The sequence below is a fragment of the Poromitra crassiceps genome, assembly GCF_964638095.1.
Source record: "Poromitra crassiceps genome assembly, chromosome: 13".
Taxonomy (NCBI): Eukaryota; Metazoa; Chordata; class Actinopteri; order Beryciformes; family Melamphaidae; genus Poromitra; species Poromitra crassiceps.
Window position 1 is genome coordinate 13,357,941 of NC_139644.1, and position 24,705 is coordinate 13,382,645.

General features: G+C 44.2%; 1 protein-coding gene across 1 annotated transcript in view; it reads right to left on the minus strand.

Annotated features, from left to right (window-relative positions):
* Nucleotides 1–3,504: 3,504 nt before the first annotated feature.
* The window catches only part of grid2ipa (glutamate receptor, ionotropic, delta 2 (Grid2) interacting protein, a), a gene marked incomplete at both ends in the record, with an annotated part of 34,892 nt that continues 13,691 nt past the window's right edge, over nt 3,505–24,705 (minus strand). The window contains 19 exons of the mRNA XM_083648488.1: nt 3,505–3,585; nt 4,488–4,652; nt 5,289–5,407; nt 5,659–5,788; nt 5,881–5,967; nt 6,390–6,545; nt 7,214–7,410; nt 7,653–7,730; nt 8,249–8,336; nt 8,474–10,639; nt 11,275–11,609; nt 12,289–12,430; nt 12,560–12,666; nt 13,299–13,454; nt 13,914–14,068; nt 15,074–15,373; nt 16,804–16,873; nt 17,360–17,445; nt 21,929–22,201. Of these exons, the coding sequence (XP_083504614.1) occupies nt 3,505–3,585; nt 4,488–4,652; nt 5,289–5,407; nt 5,659–5,788; nt 5,881–5,967; nt 6,390–6,545; nt 7,214–7,410; nt 7,653–7,730; nt 8,249–8,336; nt 8,474–10,639; nt 11,275–11,609; nt 12,289–12,430; nt 12,560–12,666; nt 13,299–13,454; nt 13,914–14,068; nt 15,074–15,373; nt 16,804–16,873; nt 17,360–17,445; nt 21,929–22,201 (4,891 nt within the window). The remainder of the gene's footprint in view (nt 3,586–4,487; nt 4,653–5,288; nt 5,408–5,658; nt 5,789–5,880; nt 5,968–6,389; nt 6,546–7,213; nt 7,411–7,652; nt 7,731–8,248; nt 8,337–8,473; nt 10,640–11,274; nt 11,610–12,288; nt 12,431–12,559; nt 12,667–13,298; nt 13,455–13,913; nt 14,069–15,073; nt 15,374–16,803; nt 16,874–17,359; nt 17,446–21,928; nt 22,202–24,705) is intronic.

Here is a 24,705-nt window from a genome sequence, read left to right on the forward strand (position 1 = left end):
ACATAGCAAATTACAATCCTGGGTTCAGTTTCACACTGTCTCAGATGTGTGTGTAATGGATAGTAATAAATACACTCACTCACCCAACAGCACGCAGTCAAACTGTGTCTTTCTCGTTGAGTCGATTCACATGGCCCAGCAAGCACTATAGTATGTCACTGATTTATTTCCACAATACCACTCAAGTGTTTTGCTGTTGGTCTGGAAGGCTCTTGTTTTCCCCAGGGGATCAAACTCCACTCTCACCGCACGTAATACGACAAGGTGTGGTTAAAATGTAAGAGATATATTGCTCTTCCTGGAGTGCTGTGTGTGTGTGCGTGAAGCTGGACAGTCGCTCCCCTGGCAAAACTGACCTGAATGACTTATGTGGCTGGTGTGAAGTTGCCCTGGAGTGGGTGGGGCCTAACTCAGAGGCAGTGAATGTCTCTGAAGAGGTTATATCTGACCCCAGTATCTCTGTGAGAGCAACCGTGAATATCTGTGGAGTAGATCATCAACTCCCTCTAACTAATGCCCGAGGTCACCTCATGAGGGCACTACAACAAAGACAACGTCAACACTGGACTGAGTTAAAACTCCAAGGGAAACTTGCATGTCTCCCTGCAGCAGATCACTCTGTTTCTCATGCAGTGTTTAAAAGTGTCGCTCTGGATGAGAGCATTGTCATCTTCACTCTAAAAGCAAGACTGCAAGTTTTACCAACCAAGCTCAATCTTTCCATCTGGCTTCCTGACAGTCATGCTCCTCACTGTATACATCATGGTCATGAACAGATAACTGAAACCATGGCTCACATCCTAAATGGTTGCCATGCATACAAAGGGCTTTACATATGTAGGCATGACAGATTAGTGGATCTGATACCAAAAGATATCTCTTCTATTTTCGGGTCTTCAATATCGCTTTTTAAACATTCTATTGTGAAGCCGAGCATGTTCACTCTGTGTAGTGACGATTCAGATGTGTTCTTGAATATTCCAGCTAACACTCCTGATGTTGTTGTTGTCAATGAAAATCGTAGCGAGGTGTTTGTTGTAGAGGTTGGCTGTACCTTTGACCACAGCCTAGAGGAGGCCTTTCTAACCAAGATGATGAAATACCAACAGCTAGAACAGACCCATTTCACAGCTGGGCTACAGGTGTAAACTTCTAGTTTTCATATTTGGTAGCCTAGGTCATGTCCATAAGCTGGTTGTGAGAGGCCTTCAGATGGCTGGTCTCCCAAAGAGAAGGGCCAAGCAGTTAGCGAGATACTGTTCAATATCTACTATTATCGGCAGCCGCTCAATATGGAGGAGGATAACTGTATATATCAACCTGCCATGTTATCATCCTGTGTGTTTCTTATGTGTATGCATTATTATGGTTGCCGTCTGGGCACTCATGTAACTGACTGACTCCCAGCATTTGACTGCACTATTACTGTTTATGTCCTTTGCATACTTGTATTTATGTGGACATAAATCAATATTTCAAATGTGTGTGTGTGTGTGTGTGTGTGTGTGTGTGTGTGCATGTGTGCATGTGAGAGAGAGAAAGAGAGAGATAGAATAAAAACAACATGCATATTATACAACATACATAGTAGGATCCAGGCGGTATAAAAATATTACCTTAGCTATAGTATAAGCAAGAGTAGACTCAGTTCTCAGTCTCTATCCCTGTAGGTGGCGCTGTTGGCGCCGCTCACCAAACGTCTGGGAGCCGAGACTAAAGCAAGAGAGGAAACTACATAAATATGACTGTTGTCAAAGCATTCTGTCTTTTTTCTCTGTATTATTTGCCTAGCAATCATTTCCACATTCCATTTCTACAGTAAGTACATGTAAGCATGTCAGCGACCACGACAGATTCTTCCTTAAAAACACACTCATTCAGACGGTAGTTGATTTCATACCACTCTTTATATTTGTCATTTAGCATTGTTACAAAATACAGACTTAACTCTTTATAGGCCTTTAACGGACAGCAATGATTTAGAGGTCTTACTCCTGTAATCAATCACTATCAAAAGAGCAGAAAAAAACTAAAGCATTTACTAAGCACCTTATCACTTAAAAGATCACTTAAAATTAATAATAAGCCTGACGTTTCCCCAATGCACTGATATATCTGAGAAGCTGGTATGTTGTATTATTAGTTATTTGAAGATGTCAAATACACCTGCCAAGTTGAACTTAAAGACATTCCTGTCCTCATAACCTCCAATCCTGGTAAATCCATATGAAATGATAAAAAAAAAAAAAAAAAAAATACACGAAAGTCCTTAAAGGTCCTTAAAAGTGTTTAGACTTTCTGTACAAGAAGGTGCTTTGATGTAACTAGACATTTCTTTATAGTCACTCTCTTTCTGTACAAACACAAGATATCTCTGTTACAGTGTGTGACCATAATATCTAAGTGTGGAACACAGCTTAACATTCATATATTACACAATGAAAAGAACATTGCACAGTGCCCGTTTTAAGCTCCAGTCCGACTGTGCGTCTCATATAATAGTGTTAATGACTTGAGCTTAAAATGAAGGGATCCTTGGTACAGTAGAATTCTCTTTCAATGTTTGCCAAAAAGTTTAAATACTCGCCAAATACCGACATTGCTTCATATATATGTACAAGTTAGGAGCATTAGGAGGTAAAGCGTAATACAAGTGTAATACAATTTAGAAAATTCCACGTAACTACCTCTGACAAGGTAGCCTACTGTAAGCATTAAGAAAACCTGTCTGGGATCGAAATGGTGGCATACCCACATTTCAGCATGAAACAATTCATCTTTACAAAGTACCATCAGGATTGTAGCTGTTCCATGATTATTAACTGAAAATACACTTTGTTCTTCAGTTAAGAACTTATATTACATTCAGTGTGGAGCGTGGATTACAAAAATACAGAACATGTAAACTATTAGGAAAATGGTCATCTGTGGTTTCTTTCAAACCACTAACTGTATCTTTGCTTATTCAAATTAAATATCTATTTCAGGATAATAATATATTTCATAAAGCTATGCCTTATTCAGTAATATAAGATAGATTTTATTGTACAGTTGTCATACCACACCACATTCACTGACTTAAACTCAGGCTTAGAAAACAAAAACCTAAACTATAATCTGTTACTGAGTAACATTCATTCAAACAGTAGAGATACCTTGTTAGTCAAACAAGGTTATCTTCTATTTACTGGCCTTAGCCATTAAGATGTTACGACTTCAACCAAAGCTCTATTACAACACACCATACATCACACCATTGGTATAAAGCATATATATCCAACTTTGATCCCTGTGAATTTTACAGTTTAAACTCGTTCCAAAAGTCACTGATTTCTGCCCCATTCCAAAGCTTTTCCAGCCCCTTAACATTAATAAAAAATACATTAATACCATAAAAACATATTTTTCGTTTGTTTGTTTACAACTGTGCACTGTGTGTGTGTGTGTGTGTGTGTGTGTGTGTGTGTGTGTGTGTGTGTGTGTGTGTGTGTGTGTGTGTGTGTGTTACCAGGCCAGTGGAGAGGCCATCCGTGGACTCCTGGGGCTCTTCGGATTTTCTGCAGCCTGCTGTTCACTAAGAGCCCTCTGTGGTAAATGTATTATAAATAAATAAATAAATAAATAAATAAATAAATAAATAAATAAATAAATAAATAAATAAATAAATAAATAAATAAATAAAATACTACTTGAAACTATTAAAAAACTTTAATAGTAACAAATAGTAACACATTTATGTAACTTCTAATTGCGAAACAAACTAAAATGACTTAATTCAGCTACAAGGAACTTACTTAAAGTAGCTAGGCGGAACTTTCGTTTTGTGTTGATTTTAGCGGCCCCTGTGGACAAAAGCGGTAGTGTTCTCCCGGAACGAAGACTGCATTTCCTGAACAAGTAGCTGCTGTGACCAGCGGGTCAGCCGAGCTGCGACAGGCCGCGAGGCAGCGAGCTTCCCCCGCTGTTATGTTTACTCCATAAGGTTGATGTTACTGGTTTATTCGCCGGCCGGAACAAAAACTACAACCAGTTTCACACGGACCAGCACACTAAATGTAATGTAGAAATCGCCAATCTCCATGGTCTCATTTGATGATGTTCTAGGTAAGATGTGAGGCATCAGTATTACATTTATGCTCTTTCATAACCAGTTAAAAGTTCATCATAGCTGCTTTGAATATAGCATTGCTTATTCACTAAGGTGCCCTATTTTGGAATCAAAAAGGTGATGTCACCTAAAGGTGACTAGTTTGCATCCCAGTAATAAATAATCAGTTCACAGGCGAGTAGGGGGGGGGGTTTCCCTACCTCGTTAATACGGAAAACTATTTAGTCGTACTAGAACCAAAATCTGCCTTGCAGGGTAAATAAAAAGGATGTTAAGGTACATCCATCCATACATCTATTTAGTTAACTATACTGAGACTGAATTCCTTTACAAATCACACCCTGGATGAATGGATCAATCGATCTTTCCTAATGCTCACCTCAAACTTGCTCATGAACTCAGTGAAGATGCCGAAGAAGGCCTCAGTGCTGGTGGCTTTGCTGTCTTCTCCAAAGTAAGAGGCAGACTTGGTGAATTCCTCCGTCGCTCTCTGTTGGAGAGTCTCCAGAGACTGGAGTGCTGGGTGGCTATTTTCCAGGAAGTTCTACACACACTGGAGTCAAGGGGCACAGACGTATCGTTGTCGAATCTACTAAGTGATGTCTTAATTTCAATAATGAAGACTACCTCAGCCAATGCCCAGTCCAGGTTATATCACCCATTCATTGATATGCATGCCCCTTTCATTCATGTTTCTCTCCTTGTCCTTCAGTGTCCCACACTCCCTCTCTCGCCAATATCCAATCAGCTCAAGTCACCGTTTTTCTGCTGGCCATTCACCTAACCGGAGTAGTAGGCTATATCAGGGTCCATGCTCTTACTGCCGTAACTCACCTATCTGTGCTGTCACCCCTCACCCTCAGTTGCTGATCATCGCCGAAGCAGTTGTTTCGCCCCATCTGCTCCCCTGACCACCACCAACGTCATGACTCCTGAAGAATCCCCTATGGGGGGATTCTCTATCCTATATATTACTGACGTCCTCCTCACGTCTCAGGAGGAGCGTCATCATATCATGAAGTTATACGCCAAATCTAATTTGTTTATTGTATCATTAAAGTTTATTTGTACACTACCTTCTTACTAGTATTGAAATATGTTTTAACTGTATTGTTTCTAAAAGCCTAGGTATTTCTCAGTGCTCTGTATCTCTCTTTGACAAAGTTCTTGTGAAGGATACGCTCATGACAGCAGCGAAACGGTCCTCACCAGTAGCAGGCATCTTCTGACAGGCTGACCTTATCTCCTGTATGGTCGTGTGGAGGTCATTCAGATCTGACGTGATAGTCCTCTGGTTCACTGAAGACAGTGAGGTGTAATGTATTTGTGCATGTGTACATGTGTGAGGCAGATAAACAGAAAGACAGGGGAGAGACAGTAAGTATTTTGATGAACATGACAGTTTACACATAAATCTATCATAATATCATAAAAAGCTATAATGATTTAAGTATATTTTGAGATCAAGAGACAAAGCAATAGAACCAATATGGTACAGAGACAATGGATAGAAATAATAATAATAATAAATATCTAAAATATCTACCTACCTTTGGCTGCAAGAGGAACCATGGTTAGGTCTTTGGAAAAATCCAGCACATCAGGAAAGTGTTGCCATAATGACTTGACCAGAATATGTAGAAATGTGGACTTCCCATCCACTGTTTTAGTAGTGCTCAGCTGCACAGGACACAATGCAGTTATTTACTGCACGCATAACGTGGGATAACACTTTTTTTTATACACATTGTTGGTAATGTATCATAATATACCTCAGTGAGGAAGTTGATCTTGAAGCCTGTAGTTTTGTTGCTTTTAGGCTGGCCATTATTCAAATAGTTCCCCATCGCCAAAACAAACTAATGAAAGACAGGAAGCAAACCTGAAACTCTGAAATCAAGTTAAGTAAATGCACTTCTTGTAAAGTAAATGTACAAGTAAGTAATGTAACTTGTTTGACTAAATTTTGTTAAATTCTCAACTGTGGGACAGTCCAATTTGATTTTTCATCAAATAACAAAGGGAGGTTCAAGGATATTAGTGGACATGTGAAGTCTACTTCCATCTATCTGATCTCCTTTGATGCAGGTCAGAGGTGGGTTGTTGTCCAATTTGTCTGATCAGAATCAGAGTTTTAAAAGTCGTTTTTTTGGTCAACTGAAAATCCCAGTCATGTTTTAATAAACTGTGAAGTGAAGTGTTTACATTTTTTAGTTTTATTTTATTTTAATGTAATGCAATGTAATGTAATTTTAATTGAATGTATTGTTTAATAGGCTACCTCTAGTATCTTAGCCAGCTTCTTGCTGGTCTTCAGTTCCACAGAGGCCTTGTAGATACAGTCGTAGCCTCCCCTCAACTCCTCGGCCTTCTCCGGTAGAGAACACTTGAAGTGGAGGCTCTGCAGACGGGTCTTATACTCTGGCACTGACAACATCTGTGAGAGAACACAAATGTCAGACGACACAAATAAGTGTGCGGAGAGCGGAGACATTTTTTCGGGAATCTTGTGGGTCACGGGATTCCTGTGGGATTCCCGTGGAATGGGAGTCAATTTCGACTGGGACGGGGCAGGAAGAAAAGTCAATGGGAGCAGGCGGGACAGGAATCATAATGACAATAGGCAGGTCAGCTGTATACAGAAATATGCAGTTCTAATATGAATAAACACGTGAACAGGATGGAACAGGAGATTCGGACGGAACGTTTTTTTGTGGGAGTGGTAACAGGAGTGAAAATCCACCCTCTAGTGCAGAGGTTCTCAAATGTTTTTCAGCCAAGGACCCCTTACAAGATAGAAAATATACCCGGGGACCCCCTCATTCTGATTTGTGATTTTGGCCTAAGCTTAATTGTTTCCACGGTAACGTGCTTGACTTTTAAATTGATTAGATTAGAATGTAATCCATGAACAATTTTAGATTTAAAGCATACAATATTTTCGTTGAACTATGAAGCTTTTGCAAACACAAAAAGTTTTTATTTTTATTTTCCTGAAAACTTTTCGCAGACCCCCTGGCAAAGTGCCACGGACCCCTGGGGGCCCCCGGACCCTGGGGGTCCGGGGGCCATGTGAGAACCACTGCTCTATTGTAGCTGCTGTACCTGTAATACAAACTGGTCTGGCTCGCTGAGTTTGCTGGGGTCCTGCCTGTACTCTTCATACCGCTTGACCTCCTCTGCATTGGGGGCGTACAGCAGCAGCTGTTTGATGTGGGTGGGCTCCAGTCTATCAGTAGCCATGGTCATCAGCACCTGACGCAGCTCCCCCGGAGACAGCTTCAGGTGGGCTATCAGGATGGCTGGAGATTAAAGGGTTAATGCTTTAACAATCAAAAACAAATATACTCGTAAAAAATGAAAACTAGTAACTAAAAGAAGGTACCACAAGGTAACCCAATTAGTCTAAGTAGTTATTAAAATTTTAAGATTGATTTTAGCTGGGCTAAACTCCTCAGGCAGGCCATTCCAAAGCCTAGGTCAGGTGCCCTGATGGCAAAAGCCCAATTATGTGTGTCCAGTGTAATGTAATTTTCTGACTTACAGGCATTGTACGCCTTCTTATGGGACAGAATTTCAATCACATCTTTCTTTTTGAAGGTCTCTGGATGAGGGCCCACGTCTGGAACAGACACTGGGATACATATGGGAGCACAATGTTAGGAAACTTAAATGCAAGATACAGTGACATACACTTAGTGTACATTGTATTTTACATTTTTGGGTAGGTTTCTCCACAACTTACAAGGAGTTAAGTAGAGTAACAGCAGAATAAGCTTAAACTGGGGAAACTGTGGAAAACGATAAAATACAAGAGCTAAGGTGATGGTGGGTTGTTGTTTAGATCAGTGATTCTCAAATTTTTTTCACATGAAGGACCCCTAAACTGACAAAGATTAGACCACGGACCCCCATTTGATAGGATTTTGTCCCACGGTCCCCCATATGCTTTTACATGTTTTATTACAGAACGTGTATAAAACCCATGACCAAAATAGTCATTGTGTTAATTATGAATGGAATTATAGCGAAAATAAATTACCCCCCTTTTGGCTGGGGACCCACTGTAACCCCCTCAAGGACCCCCATTTGAGAACCACTGGTTTAGATAAATTGAAGATAATCCAGTGTTGTACTCACCAGGTGTCTTCTGTGTCCCAAAGTGCAGCTCCAGATCCAGATACTTCACCATATCATTTAGTTTGTCATAGTCAGAAGTTGACCCCAACTACCAGAGAAATGCAAAACCAATCATGCATATCAATATTATTTAAATGTTATCAGTTTGAACTTCTGAATGCCAAAATATCAAATCGTATATGTGTTAGCCATAGTCCTCCATGTTCAAATCCCAGCCCAGCTCACCTGTCCCCAGATAGTGCCCTCAGAGTTCTCCACCTGCTCCCAGCGCAACCTCTTCACACTCATGTGGTTGGAGTCCATTCTGGGGAGGTGGGGCCTGGGCAAGGGGGGAGGGGAACAAGGTGGGGGCAGGGGTGGAGGCGGAGGGGGCTCCCGCAGGTGTTCTGAGGGGTCAGACAGAGAGTGGGGGAGGGAAGGGGGCTGACTTTGGCCATGGGGTTGCTTATGGTGGGACTGGGGCTGGGGTTGGTGTTGGGACTGCAGCAGGTGGTGTGAGGGCTGGGACTGTGGACGGGTGACTTGGCTGGAGGGTTGCACCTGGTGCTGGGACTGGTGGTGCTGGGGCAGAGGCTGGAAAGTGGAGAGGGTGGGCTGGTGAGGCTGCAGGGGCTGAAAGGTGGAGAGAAGGGGCTGTGGCCTGAGGGGCTGCTGGGGTGAGTGGATGAGGTGGATCTGGTGCTGGTAGTCCTGTGGAGGGGGCGGTGGGGTCATGTGGTGGATCTGGTGGATCTGAGGTGTGCTGGAGGGGTGGTGGGTCTGCTGCATAGAGTGGGGTCTCTGGGGAGAGGGTTTGGTGGGCTGGGGGTGGTGGGCTTGGTGGAGCTGCTGCTCCTGGTGTCTCCCTTGAGGTGACCCTTGAGCCTGATGATGACCTTTGACACTTCTCCGGCTCTGATGGGATGAGTGGCTTTCCCTGTTGAACTGAGGTGGGAGGGAGGCCGGAGGGCCCTCTTGCAGGGCTTGATTCAGAAGCTCTGCGGAGGAGTGGTGGGGCTTAGCTTGGTGCATCTGATGGGCTTGATGAAGCAGCTCCGTTGAAGAATGGTGGTGATGCATCTGGTGAGCTTGATGGAGTAGCTCGTTTGAGGAATGGTGTATCATTTGGTGCATTTGGTGGGCTTGCTGCAGAAGCTCTGCAGAAGAATGATGGGTCTGGGTTTTGTGAATCTGGTTGAGCATCTCAGCTGAAGCGTGGTGGGCTTGGTGCATCTGATGGAGCATCTCAGCTGAGGCATGGTGGGCTTGTGCTTCGTGCATCTGGTTGAGCATCTCAGCTGAAGCGTGGTGGGCCTGGGGCTTTAGACCCTGGTGGCTTTGGTAGATGCCCTCAGCATAGTGGTCCTGTTGGCTGGGGTGGGCAGTCTGTTGGGGTGAGGGCTGGTGTGGAGATGGGGCTGACCGAGACTGACGACGACGGTGACTCTGTTGCGCCTGTTGTTGTTGGCGAATCTTATAGAGATGGGTGGAGTCTGGATGGTGATGGGTGGAGTCTGGAGAAGGGAGTGGGGGCAGAGACTGGAGAGGGAGTGGCGAGTGGGCTTTCTGCTGCGTGGGCTGGGCAGGCATCGACTGGTGGGTCTGGTAGATCTGTTGCATCTGTTGCTCTTGATACGCTTGTTGCTGCTGGTAGGCTTGACGTCCCTCATAAGCTTGTTGCTCCTGGTATGCTTTCTGCTGTTCATAGGCTTGCCGTTCCTGGTAAGCTTGTTGCTCTTGGTAGATTTGTTGCTCTTGATAGGCCTTCTGCTCCTCGTAGGCCTGCCTCTCTTTGTACACTTGCTCCTGGTAGGCTTGCTGTTCCTGCAGCTGCTCTTGGTACATCTGTTGTTCTTCGTAGGCTTTCCGCTCCTCATATGCCTGCCTCTCTTTATATGCTTGTTGCTCCTCGTAGTCTTGTCTTTCTTGGTAGGCTTGTTGTTCTTGGAAGGCCTTTAGCTCTTGGATGGTAGACTGGGATAGGTCCTCTCTGGTGGGCAGCACTTTATGAAGCGACTGCCGCTTGTTCGATGCACTGCTGCGGGGAGGAGGCGGAGGAGGGGGGCCAGACTTCCGGCGGATGGGGACATGCGGTCTGGGCGAGTGTTCGGGGGTGTAGCTAAGCTGCTGCAGCGGCTGCTGCTGCTGTGCGGGTGGAGGAGGGGGAGGTGCCGCGTCATGGAACTGCACGGGTGGGGGTGGAGGAGGGGTCATGGGGGGTGGGGGGATGTGATCAGAGGAGGAGGAGTAGGTGAGCGAGGAGGCGTTCTCTTCTCCGCTGCTGCTTTGGACGTCACTCGGGCTGCTGAGCTCTGGCGCCACAAATCCCCCATTTTCTTCCTCTTCCACCACCATCTCTTCCTCATCCTCCTCATCCTCCTCCTCATCGGGAAAGCTCATCTGGACAACATCCTGACATTACCACCAATTATACTTCATTAACGGTCTGTCTCAAACTCCATTGTTCCATTGCCATAGGTGCTCTATGGCAGTGGTTCTCAAACTGGGGTCCGGGGACCCCCAGGGGTCCTTGAAGGGGTTCCACGGGGTCCCCAGCAAAAAGGGGAATAATTTATTTTCACTATAATTCATCCATAAGTAACACAAAGACATGTATGCCTATTTTGGACAAGGGTTTCATACACTTTCTAAAGGCAAAAAAACCTTATCAGATGGTGGACCCTGGGACAAAATCTTATCAAATGGGGGTCCATAGTCTAATTTGTGTCAGTTTAGGGGTCCTTGACGTGAAAAAGTTTGAGAACCACTGCTCTATGGCATCAGTTTGCTAGAATAGTGCTATTTGACTTAGTAGCAATAAAATAATCAGCGTAGTACATGAGCACTTGGCAAGAATCCCGATTTTTGCAATAACACATGATCACTGAACAAAACATTGTGGTTATCTGTGATCTGTAAACAAACAAAATTTTAGTTATGTTATTAGCTAATGCATTATGACTTCAAGATTAGGCTTAGCTATTTCATCAAAGACAAATATTCCTGATCAAATTCTTCATAGGTGTCACAGTAGCATCTCATCCTACCTCCTCGTAGTCATTGTCAGGGGTCAGGAAGTCATCAACAATGGCCACCCTCTGTCCCAGCTGCTCGCTCAGCGCGTCCAGAAAGCGATCTGTGTCTTCCGAACGGGGCGGTTTGGAGAAGGTGTACCGCCGCTTGCTGCTGCTGCGGTGGGCTGGGGGACTAGGTGAGAAGTCAGGGGGCTCTGAAGGCGAGGCAAGGGGGCTGTCCAGGCTGATGTAGGGGTTGGACTCCCCACTAGTCTGGCTTGTCAGCCCTGAGGGGTAGAACTGGGAGGCAGGGGGGCTGGGGAGGGGCTCTGACCAGGACGTAGGGGGTGGGGGGCCCTTACGGCTACCTGAGGCAAGGAAAGGACATAGGACATAATAATATAATAATAATAATTCATTTTATTTATAAAGCGCTTTTCAATGACCCAAAGATGCTGACACAGTAGGAGTACATCGAAAACAAGATCACAACAGGCAACAGATACAAGTAACAATTAAGACATCGATCAGGGGAAAAAGAAAAGGGGAGAAAGAAGGAAAATAATTAAATCTGTGGAACATTTTGTTAGGTGCTATGCCTGGTAGAGATACTTCTAATGATTTCCAGTGGTCTGTGAATGAAGGGAATTAGAATGTTCTGTGTCCATCAGTCAAGATGGAAGCTTGGTCAGGTCCTGCAACCCTGCGCACACTTAACTTTACTGATATTTTCTATTTCAACCGCCACCACATCTTCCTTCAGAGCTCTACTGTATGAGGGCCAGAATGAAAGAAGATTTGAGAGCAAAGGGTTGTTTCAAAACTCTGCTCTGCTCTGTATTAATATACAGCATGGACTCACAAAGCATTTTTTAAATTTAGATTTTGTTATGCCACCTTTCTTTTACACTAGCACACTGCAAACACGCAGACATATACACACCTAACCATAACCACATGCACACAGATGATGAGATGGCTAAACTCATCTTTCACACAATTTTCATTTCATTTCAGAGTTTAGTATAAATTGCTAATTTTGGCTACCTGTGTGCATTATAGGGGACGGTGTGCGCGAGGGAGGTTCCATGTCCAGCAAACTGTCCTGGTGAGGAATAGGGCGACTCTTCAGAGACTTGGACCTCTTGCCTGAGTACATATTCTCCAGTTCAGCATACACAGCTGACAGCTTGTACGGTGGAAAAGGTGTAGAGATGAGAGTTAAGACTTCTTGTACTCATTTCACATGTGTATTATGAAGGCAATTAATCTCTAGTTTACTATTTATCTATTATTTCCATGATGACTTGGTACGTACACTGGCGAGGTTGTTGGGAGTCTCGGGAAGGGAGGTACCATCTCCTGACTGTCTCTCTCCTGGAGCCAGCCTCATCCCCATCTCCGGCACCGGCTCTGCACGGATGCCTAAGAGATACACCCCATTAGCATAAGTTAGATAATAACACACAACTTTTACTCAATACATAAAACATTATAGAAGAGTATTCAATATAATACTTAAGCACTACGTCAATACATATTAAGATGCTTTAAAAAGCCTTTTCATACTGATCGCAGCCCCTTTTGTTAACCCATTTATAACTAAACACTATAGTAGCCCCACACATTTATAGTAGCTCTGTAGTAGCCCCCAAGACATGTAGCTACACATGACAAAATCAATCACATATTTATCATGCCTTAATTGGTAGACAGTTGGAGAGAGAACAAATCACCAAAACCTCTTCCATTCATTTGATTTAAGAAAAACTTGTGCTGTGGCCTCATACTTAACTTTGGCCGATTTGAAAAATGTCAATGGATTTGTGCTTAGCACGTAATCATACAATTCCACAAGCCTGTGGACATTAATGGTTTGGATTCTAAAAACTACCCAAAAGAAATCTGAACAGGGACTAAATGGGACTGTGTTTACCATTACAATGACGATGATGTTGATGGCAATGAGTCAATGACAATGGAATGGTAATGCCAACAAAAAAGATATCTGTGCAAAATGATGATGATGATGAGGATGATGAAGTCAGGTACTGTACCCATCCCCAAGTGTGTGCCTATGACCAGGTCATCAGAGCTGCGGCCCCTCACACTGCTCCTGTACGTGGTGCCTGTCACCCTCATGGAGCTGCTACGGCGATGGGGCTCCGGGACGATCTCAGGGTCCGGAGGGGGGGGAGGCGGTGGCGGTGGAACTGGAGAATACATAACACACATCGGATTACGTAGAAGATCACACATGAAGGGCTGCAGTACCCGACCTGACCACACTCCCCTGAACCAAAGATGGGATATCCCCCATGTTGCCGTAAAACATTCTGATGCAATTCTCTTTATTCGCCGTCTGTACGTATATGCACGCACGTGCACGCGCACGCGCACACGCACACACACACACACACTCGAGAGGTCCTTGCCAATACCCAAACCTACACAGGTGCATGCCCCTGCAACACACACAGACATGCACACACTCATACTGAACCTACACATGTGCATGCCCCTGCAACACACACAGACATGCGCACACACACACACACACACACACACACACACACACACACACACACACACACACACACACACACACACACTCATACTGAACTAACTGTTGAAACACAGTACATGTATCTCACTTTTCATACTGTACACACCTTGAGATGCTTTGTATCCAAGGAAGCGTGAGATCTTGCTCTGGCAGTGTTCCTGCTCTTCGTACGTCAGCAGCTGGTAAACAAACTGCCAGATCACCTGTTTGGCTGGAGTGTCCAGCACCGGGAACACATCCACTATCAGAGTGTCAACATTCCTGTTGCCATGGAAACAGAGACAGGGCGACAGGTGTCACCGGGCTATCTCATTGGAGGTCATGGGAATTAGGGGAGAACGGGGCAAGTTGAGCATGTGAGTCAAGATGAGCCATCCATTGTACCTACTAGGCAACCAGACACAAAATTAATCGTGTGATCATAGAGTTAGGAAGAGTAATTTATTTGCCTGAATTCATGAGAGACAAAAAAAGGATTTGTGTAACATTTTCTCCCCATAAGACACAATAGGACAGCAATACCCCTACCCTGCAATAAGTAGTGCCACTTGACCAACATTTGTAAATGTGTCACACTTCTAAGGGGATTTATTTATTTATTTTTCAGCACTATATTGGCTATCAACAAAAATATGAATGCTCAGAGCACTTCAAAAGCGCATAGACACACAGCAAACACACAGTTAGTCGCCAACGTTAGCTAGATAGCATAACAAGGTAAATAGCAAGCTAACATCAACCCAACAAGATAATAGTGAGAATTCACAATTCTCACTCGGGCTGAACCCCCCCCCCAAAAAGCAGAGATATCTCCCACCTCTTCCTTGATTTTGATTGGTCGGTCGGAAAAAAGTGACATTGATGAGCAGCACTCTCAGTTTTCTACTCGAGGCGCCCAGAGCGCTGTGCCAAAAACCACTCGCCGCTGAGCACATCTTTACCATCAAGAAATAATTGCAGAAAAGCGCTGGCAGCTCAACAAAATCTTCTCTGTGGACAAGACCCTAAACTGTGTTAGCTACAGAAAATCTTTTAATTTCCCTGAATGGCAAAGCCATTGCTGTTTGCAATAAAGGGACATTTAAAAAGTGGCCAATTATTTTACCATGTTTTCCCTTATTTACCGCTCAGTGAAGAAAGAGTATGCTGGAGATAAGTAAAGTCTGTCAGTCTGTCAAACTCCCTACCTAGCCTCCTCTGCCTTGCCACCCCTGCCCCCCCCCCCCCTCCCTCTCCTCCTTCCTCCTTTTCTCCTCTTTTGCTTACCTGTGCTGGAAGAAGTTCTCTAGGGCCTTACAGATGGTGTACCTCTCCTGGATGGTCAGCAGGTGTTCCAGCTGCTGTCCGAAGGTGCGTCCGTGCACCCGGATACTGGGGGGCAGAATCTCTGCCACCCACTGCAGGGAGCTGAGCACGGGGGAGCGGGGAGGCCCCTCTGCAGGGATGCCGCCCCCTGATAGTTCCTGCTCTGCCAGAGTGAATGTAGGCGGGCCTTCCTCTACTACCAGGGTGGGCATGGCACCGCTGCCCTGGAGCATGGACACCACCTTCTCATGGGAGCAGGTCCTAAAGGGAGACACATACAGTACATGCACATACATGCATACAGTAGGTGGAGACACATACAAACACATTGTATTGGTGCATATGAAAATAACTGCTTTTTTTAGGGGTGTGCAATAAAATCGATTCGGTAATATATCGTGATATTTCTCCCCGCAACACTGTATCGATAATATTTCAGAAAAGTATCGTGATATATTGCCATATACATTTTTTGCACAGCCGTGTGTTCAGTGACACACTCAACACTCAGTAGTTTTGGCTCAATTTGTCCACAAAGTTATCAATATAAAGTGATATACATATTATTACACTACCTGGTACACAGCGAGTTGTATTTTCAGCTCTATTTTTAAATTTTCAGTAAAGCAATATATTATCTGAGTATTGCAATATATCGCAATATGTATGGTGTCGCAATGTATCGCGATACAATCATATCGTGACCCATGTATTGTGATACATCTCGTATCGTGAGGTCCTTGCCAATACCCAGCCAGCCCTAGTTGTTTTGTGGAAAGAAGTCATTGCTTGATAGTTTGCATAAATATTTCTTACAATATGTTTTCTGTGCTCTGCAGAAGACATTTTTACATTCTCTAGGGTGCTTGCCTATCATTCCTTGTCTTTTAACTCAAGCTATTTTGAGGAAATTGTTGTGTTTTTCTATCCAGGCCATCTGAAACAAGATCCTCCTCAAACAACTGCAGTGTTTCCCTAGAAAAATTGTCAGGCCTGGAGGGATTTCGAAACGTACCCCAACCACAACGGTGGGGGCCCTCGCTGGTGACGTTAAACTTCTAGCTAACCTGTTCGCATCTATGTTCGCAATGGCATCCCAAGTATCATCATACTATTATGGGATGCGATGCGAACAGTTGTATTATGGGATGTGTGTTTCCCAAGCAACGAACAGTTGCCTGTTTTGGAACAGCGTCGGACGCTGGCACAATGCTCCTAAAAGCAAAATGTTTTGAATGATTTGGCATCTTCTATTACTGTCAACACCAGTATTGTTGTATTGTAATAATATACCATAAAGGTTTATTGAAATTTTGGGGAGAGCAGGGGGGAAGGAAATATATATATATATATATATATATATATATATATATATATATATATATATATATATATATATATATATATATATATATATATAATTATAATTATTATTATTTTGCAAAAAAAAATCTGGCCTGGCGGGGGCGCCGTTGGCCTGGTGGGCCCACCAGGCCTGTAGAATGGTAGGGGAAACACCGGACTGTGTGAGCTCTCCAAACAACAAAACAAGGGCACTGGTAAAAACAAGACACTTTTTAACACTTCACTATTCTACCAAATGAGTTTGGCTCTACATGACTTTATACAATGTAATAGGTTTTGTGCCTGAGTTTGTAAGATGAATAAGGCTGAGAAGTATTGAGCTCAACCTCATGTCCAGTCCATTGAGAAACAGGATGCGGTCCCCTGGTTTGAGACCCGCCTTGTCTGCTGGGCTTCCTGCAGGATGAGAAAGAGGGGCGTGGAAAAATGAGAGACAGAGAGAGAGAGAGAGAGAGAGAGAGAGAGAGAGAGAGAGAGAGAGAGAGAGAGAGAGAGAGAGAGAGACAGACAGACAGACAGACAGAGAAATGAAGTGAGATGGAGCGATTTAGATTTGGCCATATCCTTATTGAATGCTGATGAGATATTTAATCATATCCTGATTCATAAGGATGTGCAGAGCGAAGATAGACAGACAGACAGATGGATATAGTATATAGGGATAGATAGATAGATACTGTAGATAGATAGATAGATAGATAGATAGTTACATATAGAAAGAACATTAACTTACTTAACAGCTAATTCAGATACCTCTCTACCATCTTGTCCCACAATCACACCGAATTATAATCATATACGATTATAGCACACACATTCACACATTTGGACATACACACATGCACACAAACATGTATGTGCACACACACATTTTGTACTCACCGGGGATGACAGAGTCAATCCACACCGGTGCGTGGCCCCTGAGAGTGAAGCCAAAACTCATGTTACCCTTGCACACTCTCACTGTCCTGAGGAGAGAAACGGGGCTTGTAATTAACTTGCACACTCTCACTGTCCTGAGGAGAGAAACGGGGCTTGTAATTAACTTGCACACTCTCACTGTCCTGAGGAGAGAAACGGGGCTTGTGATTAACTTGCACTCTCTCACTGTCCTGAGGAGTGAAACGGGGCTTGTGATTAACTTGCACACTCTCACTGTCCTGAGGAGTGAAACGGGGCTTGTGATTAACTTGCACTCTCTCACTGTCCTGAGGAGTGAAACGGGGCTTGTGATTAACTTGCACACTCTCACTGTCCTGAGGAGTGAAACGGGGCTTGTGATTAACTTGCACTCTCTCACTGTCCTGAGGAGTGAAACGGGGCTTGTGATTAACTTGCACTCTCTCACTGTCCTGAGGAGAGAAACGGGGCTTGTGATTAACTTGCACACTCTCACTGTCGTGAGGAGAGAAACAGGGCTTGTGATTATTGAGGGATTAGCACAGGGTCTTCGAACTAGGAGTAGTTCTATAAAAAGCACGTACTCTAAAATGGTAAGCTCTACTTTAGATCTCATGCGATTAGTGAAAGTAGTTAAAAACTAATAACTCCTGCGCTCAATATGTTTTATAATATACCTCCATGGAATTGTGTATTGGTTGCCATACAAACCCAGTTGGGCTTAAAGTCGAGCCGCAGGCAGCCAGCTGCCTTCGTGTTGCCGAGCGGAGAGTGCAGCCCGTCGGCCTGGAATCTCCGAGGTGCGCCTTTATCGCTGCTGTAAATACGATATTCCTGGAATGTGCGTTTTAGCGAGCCAGTTACATTTCTTTGCATTCTTAGACATTACCGTTTTTGTTTTTTGTTCATGTTTCATACAATTGGCCAAGTTAGTAGTTAGTTTATGGGATAGGAATTCTGCCAGATGACAGGCACTAGGCGCCATTTTCTCTTTCTTTTGGAAGAGAAAACTATCCTGAAATGAAGATTTGATTGACAGCTGCCATGTTGTGATATGATTGGTTGAAATGGGGTAGAAATTTGATAGTACTAGGTGACGTCAGCAAACTGTAGATTACGGTTATCAATGAAATCTTGAAAAATGAACTTTTGATGTGAAAAAGATCTTTTTTGCATACATTATTAAATAGGTGCACTGCATACCCAGGCATTTGAACTAAAAGACAAGAAAAGTCATTTTTGGGTTCAGCTCGACTTTAAGGAATAATGTGTACTTGAGTTGGACCACCGTCCGTGGGTTCATTAATTAGTTCAGTGGTTCTCAACCTGTGGTATGGGTACCACTAGTGGTACGTGGGTCTCCCTCCCTCTCACACTTTCATATGGTGGTAATTTCTGAGGTGGTGCTTGCTGTAAAAAGGTTGAGAACCACTGAATTAGTTAATTGCACAGTGCACACTGTATTTCGATCATCCAGAAACAATGGGAGTCTAATGTGTGGACCGCCTACAGATTTCCCTATTCAGCAGACTACTTTAAATTCACAGCCTGCATGAAGAACCCTACTTAAATATGGACAGAGTATCCCCAGGGAGCCGTATCCCATCCTCATTATTTACCAAGGTAAGCTGGAAGATGTCAGATCCTCGCGGCACTTTATAACAAACATGGTGAGAGGATGTCTTGTGATTATGTTGTTTATCCTCTTTGAATATTTTGAGTCCGGTTACATTTTTACTATCAGGCAGAAAGCGAAGATTGAAATTAAAGTTCAAACAACTGCCTTGGATTTGTAAAGACACAATAACAACAACAAAGTCATCTTTATTTATGACTGCAGGAGGAGAAAAGAGCAACAGAGCAGCCATGAATGGGTTGAATTTGTGTGGTTTTGGCTTTGGCCATGATGGGTTTATTTTTCACCCAACTCCTAAACATCTTAATTCACAACACTGTGCTTATACAGCAAAGTGGTGGCTGTGCTCTTGCGAGGGTGGTTATCTAATTGATTGGACTGAAGGGGAGAGAATTAGTTATTTAAAGAGAAGGGCTTTCTAGCCAGACGTATTGCACTGCACTGGACATGTGCAGATGTATTTGGACAGTGATCAGTGGTTGAGGTCTTTTCTAGACATTTTGGTGAGGGAGAAGGCTGCCACTAACCTTGTGGAGCTATACAACAAGGAACATTCTGAGTGGTTTCCAGTGATTCCAAGGTGGTCGAACTGATCAACAAAATTCATTTTTTTCCTAGACTGGACCCCCAACCAACCGTGACGTGAATGGCCTTCACGTGTGACTTTGTTATCCCCTGCTTACCTCTGTAGCACCTCTGTTGTTTGTGTTATCCCCTGCTTACCTCTGTAGCACCTCTGTTGTTTTTGCGATCGTTTTGTTTTTGTGCATTTTATTGTTGTTGTTGTTGTTGTTGTTGTTGGCGGCGGCGGCGGCATATTGTTTAATTTTTACACACTTCAGGCGTGTTTGAAGTGTTTGTTTATAACTTTTCGAAAATAAAAAATTACAAATGGAAAAAAAAGAAAAAAAAAGAGAAGGGATTTCTTTGAAGACTAAAAATGAGGCGCAGTATTTAGCTACAGTTGTAATTTATATGCACAACTCCTGCTGATGATAGGCCAAAACACACAGGAAGCAGGAGCAGAAAAAAAAATATATATATATAAACATATAAAGCAAAACACCCAGATACTGTCCAATCAAAACCTCACGTAGGGCCACTTTGCCTATTTTCAACCAGCTTTGGGGGGGGGGGGGGGGGGGGGGGGCATTGAGGGTAAGCCATTCACCGAACCAGCCCAATGTTGGCAGGTATGGCTTTGTATCATTACAAAATCAGTATATGCAAATACACAATGTTTAACTTCGTTATATGTCATTTAGATCAGGAAGTTCTACAAATGAAGGTAGAGAGAGCAATAATGATAGTGCAGGTAGCGATAGCGATAGTGATGACAGTAGTGACATGCCACAACTGATCCAATTATGACATCATTCACCTTTCCTGATCTCTCCTCCCCGACTATTTTAAAGCATGGCACCCATTCTATTCTAAAGCATGGCACCAATTATATTCTAAAGCATGGCATCTCCTCCTTTCCCTGTTCTCTCCTCCCCCACAGTATATCCTATCTGTTCAGTATATCCTCCCCTACCTTTCCCATTCCCTCCCCACCTCTTCCCTTTTTCTGCTCTCTCCTCTCACATTCCCCCTGCTCTCCCTCCCCACCTCTTCCCTTTCCTGATCTCCCCCCCCTCTATTCTAAAGCATGGCACCCATTCTATTCTAAAGCATGGCACTCATTCTATCCTAAAGCATGGCATATCCTGCTTTCCCTGTTCTCTTCTCCCCCACAGTATATCCTATCTGTTCAGTATATCCTCCCCCACATTCCCCATTCCCTCCCCACCTCCTCCCTTTTCCTGCTCTCTCCTCTCTCATATTCCCACTGCTCTCCCTCCCCTGCTCCCTCCCCACCTTCCTGATCTCTCCTCCCCCACTATTCTAAAGCATGTCACCCATTCTCTTTGTCTTTCCCCCCTCCCCTGCTCCTTCCCCACCTCCCCTTCCCTGCTCTCTCCTCCCCCACATGTCCCATTCCCTCCCCACCTCCTCCCTTTCTCTGCTCCCCCCCCCCCCACATCTCCCCGCTCTCCCTCCCTTGCTCCACCCCTCCTCTTCCCTGCTCTCTCCTCTTTCCCCCTTCCCCTCCTCCTCCTGTTGTGTGAGCTAGATTTAGCTAGACATATTTTCTGTGAAGCCCTCTGAGACAGGCTTGTGAATTAGGGCTATACAAATAAACTTGACTTGACTTGAGACCAGGAAGAAGTGAACGGGGAGCTCTCGGTCCAGGCAAGATGGAGGGAAGTTAAATTCATAACTCACATTAAAATAAATAATGATAAAATAAAGATACAACATGTACAAAATATGTGATCAAAAGATCAAAAGCATCTAAAATTTACGTCACAAAAAATATCAAGTGCAAACATTGTGAGACCGAGTGTCTCACATATATGGAATTATGTTATTAGTTCGCCTCTGTGCTTCCACGGCTTGTTTGTGCTTGGCACATTTAGCATGTTTACTAACGTCATTTTCCCCAAGTCAGCCCGACATAACTTGCAAAAGTTAATGCATGGTACATGTATTTGCTAATGTGGCTAGCGGTTAGAAACGGGAAGGTCTCGCACCAAGTGGACTGAAATTTGGTAGCGTATCTCTTCTTCTTGGGACATCTATTTTCGAGAGCTTGAGCGAGTGACCGCAGTAGCGAGGGCAGTGACAAGTCACGCACTGTGCGTCACTCGTCGTCACTGCCCCTGGGTTGGGTTGCCAGGTACCGCGACACGACGCAGGAGGAATTACCAAGCGGGAGAGCAGGAGAAAGGTTAAAAAATTGGGAGACTCCCGCGTAAATCGGGAGTGTTGACAGGTATGCATAAGCTGGTTGAAAATCGGCAAAGTGGTCCTTTAACCAATTAAAAGTGTTGCCACCCGTTACAGACAGAATACCGACACTCAACACTGACCTGCAATTGGTTGTGGTAGCACTGGAGTGCCCGGCTATGAGTGAGGTGGTCTTGCGCACGCCACGGGTGGGGGCCCCGCCTTCGTCTGCGTGGGAGCGGGGTACTGAGCTGGCGCGGGTGGAGACCAGCAGACGTTCGGGGTGATCCTCGCTCCGGCTGCGGCGAAGGCGGTTACGGCTCGGGTCACTGAAGCTCCGCCCCTTGATCCGGCTCATCAGGCTCTGGGAGACCACCTCGTCAAAACGCTCCCGGTGCTTCTTGGGAATGAAGATCCTGGCGGAATCAAACACAATCTCAGATTCTCTAGGGGGGAGAAAAGCAATGGTGGTTTTCAATGGGAAGGCAGGTTAGTCATCTGGCTCAGCTTCTCCTGCGAGCCTTCAATGAAGAGGAAATGGATATTTTACTATTCAGACTAGTGGTGTAGGCCTTTTTTGCGAACACAAACAAATAGCCTCCCAAAAGTGAACATTAAGAGACTGTAGGAAAAATCAAAAAGTGGCGCTGGGAAGAGTGAGGCGCGCGGCCCGGCCCGTAGCAGGATGTGGGCTCCCAGAACTGCAGGAACTGTACCCTGAAGATCATCGAGGACACAAACCACCCTCACAACAGCCTGTTCTCCCTGTTACCCTCAGGGAGGAGATACAGGGTCCCAAAAGCACGCACAAATCGCCTGAGGGACAGTTTCTTCCCGCAGGCCACGAGACTCCTTAACATACACAAATAGTGTAGTAGCCGTACTGTACCGTACTGTAGCTGCTACCATTATGTATGTCTAATGTTTAATTGTATGTTTAATTAGGTATATGCTATTTGCACCTGTGCAAACAGAATGTTAATTATGTTTAAGTATGTTTAAAGTATGTCCATGCCATTTGCACCTATGTGCAGTGAATATGTCACTGTCTTTGACTTGTCTTATCACTTTACTGCCTTATTGCTTGTTGTTTCTCTTGTTTTCCTGCACCCATATGCCCTGTTATTTTGCACTATGTTGTAAACGTAGTCTACAGCACAAGAATTTCACACGTGATACTTGTACTACGGAGTGACAATAAAAATCTTGAATCTTGACAAGGTAGCTCAGCAGGCCAATGTAAACAGTAAATAGAAGAAAGAGGGGGCTTCTTGATGCTTATAGAAGGATTTAATAAAGAAGTAATGTACAGGTATACTTAATCAGTTAATACAAAATACATCTTCAGAGAAGGACAAGGGCACAAGAGACGCAATGCGTTTCAACCTCTGGTCTTCGTCAGGCTGTAGGGCAGAAAAGTTGGTTGCCGCACCTGTATAAGAACAATATGTGGCACAAGGTGAGCTGAAGTGGCATACGGAAGTGATACTGTGACGTGTGAGGTACGTCAAAAACAGAAGTGTATAAAGTAGAGAGAGAGAGAACATCCAGACATAGAAATAGCACACTGGGCTGTACATACAGCATAGGCTATAAGGCATCATGCCTTGGCCTGTACATACAATATAGGCTATTAGAAATGACACATAGGACTGTAAAAGAAACATAGGCTATAATAAATAATACACTGGGATGTGGATACATCAAAGGCTAAACAACACACTACAAAGCAATATAAAGCTGTAACATGTGAACGGGGGGAGCAGATATAGGCACAGATTATAGGAAGGATGATAAATCAAACTCTTCATTGAGGCCGTGGGGAGCGGCTGTGTGGAGCACATGGATTCAGCGCTCCTCGCGCTGGAGGAGTGCTCTATCCAAGTCCCCGCCTCTCGGGTGCTGCTTGATAAGATCAATTATCAAGCGCGCGGCTGGGCGGACAAAGTGGAGTTTTCAAGACTCCCGCTCACTTCCGCGAGCAGAATCCCGCACAGAGTATAAAAGCTCCACACGTTTTCTCGTCAGGATTCCGTGTCTCTCATTTCCGTGCGGCCGGGCCAAACGTCAAGCATATTCCCAGCTTAACGCATTCAGCCCACTCCAAGCGAAGCAAGGGCAGCAAAGCTGAAATTGTGAGAATCGTCATTCTCACTTGTAAAACCTGGGTTGTAGGACAACCCTAACATTTTACTTCAGATTCTCACATAATGCTGATGTACAACCATCCTTGCTGCTAAGGGAGAACCCAGTGCGACCCTGAGACCTACGGATGGCAACATGGGTCCATAGCAACCCGGACCAGCATGCAACGAGTGACCGTAAGGCACTAACGCCTGGTGGCCCACAAGACAGTGTGCGCGAAGGTCATGCTGGCCACATCAAGGCTAAAGTACCTCACACAGGTGTGGTGAGTAGACCATGAGACCGCAGCACACATGTCCTCCACCAAATACAGGATTAGGGGAAGAGATAATCCTTGGTTTACAGAGACCATATCAACTTCACTGAGACAAAGATTGACGGTTGATTAGAACATCTAAATCAGACTTTTATCTGAAAACTGTCACTGAAAAGTTGAATAATCCAACTAAATTTTGGAAAAAAAAATCTTGCCTGCAGAGTTTTCAAATCAAGTAGAATACTGTTTTGTAAGAAATCTGGGGGGGTGAGTCCCCCTTTAAGTAAAAAAACAAAAAATGTAAATTGAAGTTCCAAAGAACTTCAAATTGTATTCTTGCACAAAATATAATACAATATATACATTTCAATGCCCCATGTTTATTTTCAAAGCCTTGACACCCCCCCTCAAATTCAGAAACTTTCAAGGATTTCAAGGACTTGTGAGGAATCCCGACTACAACCATATCTCACTATGGCTATCTTCAAACAGCAATGTCGAACAGTAGGCTCCATTTTA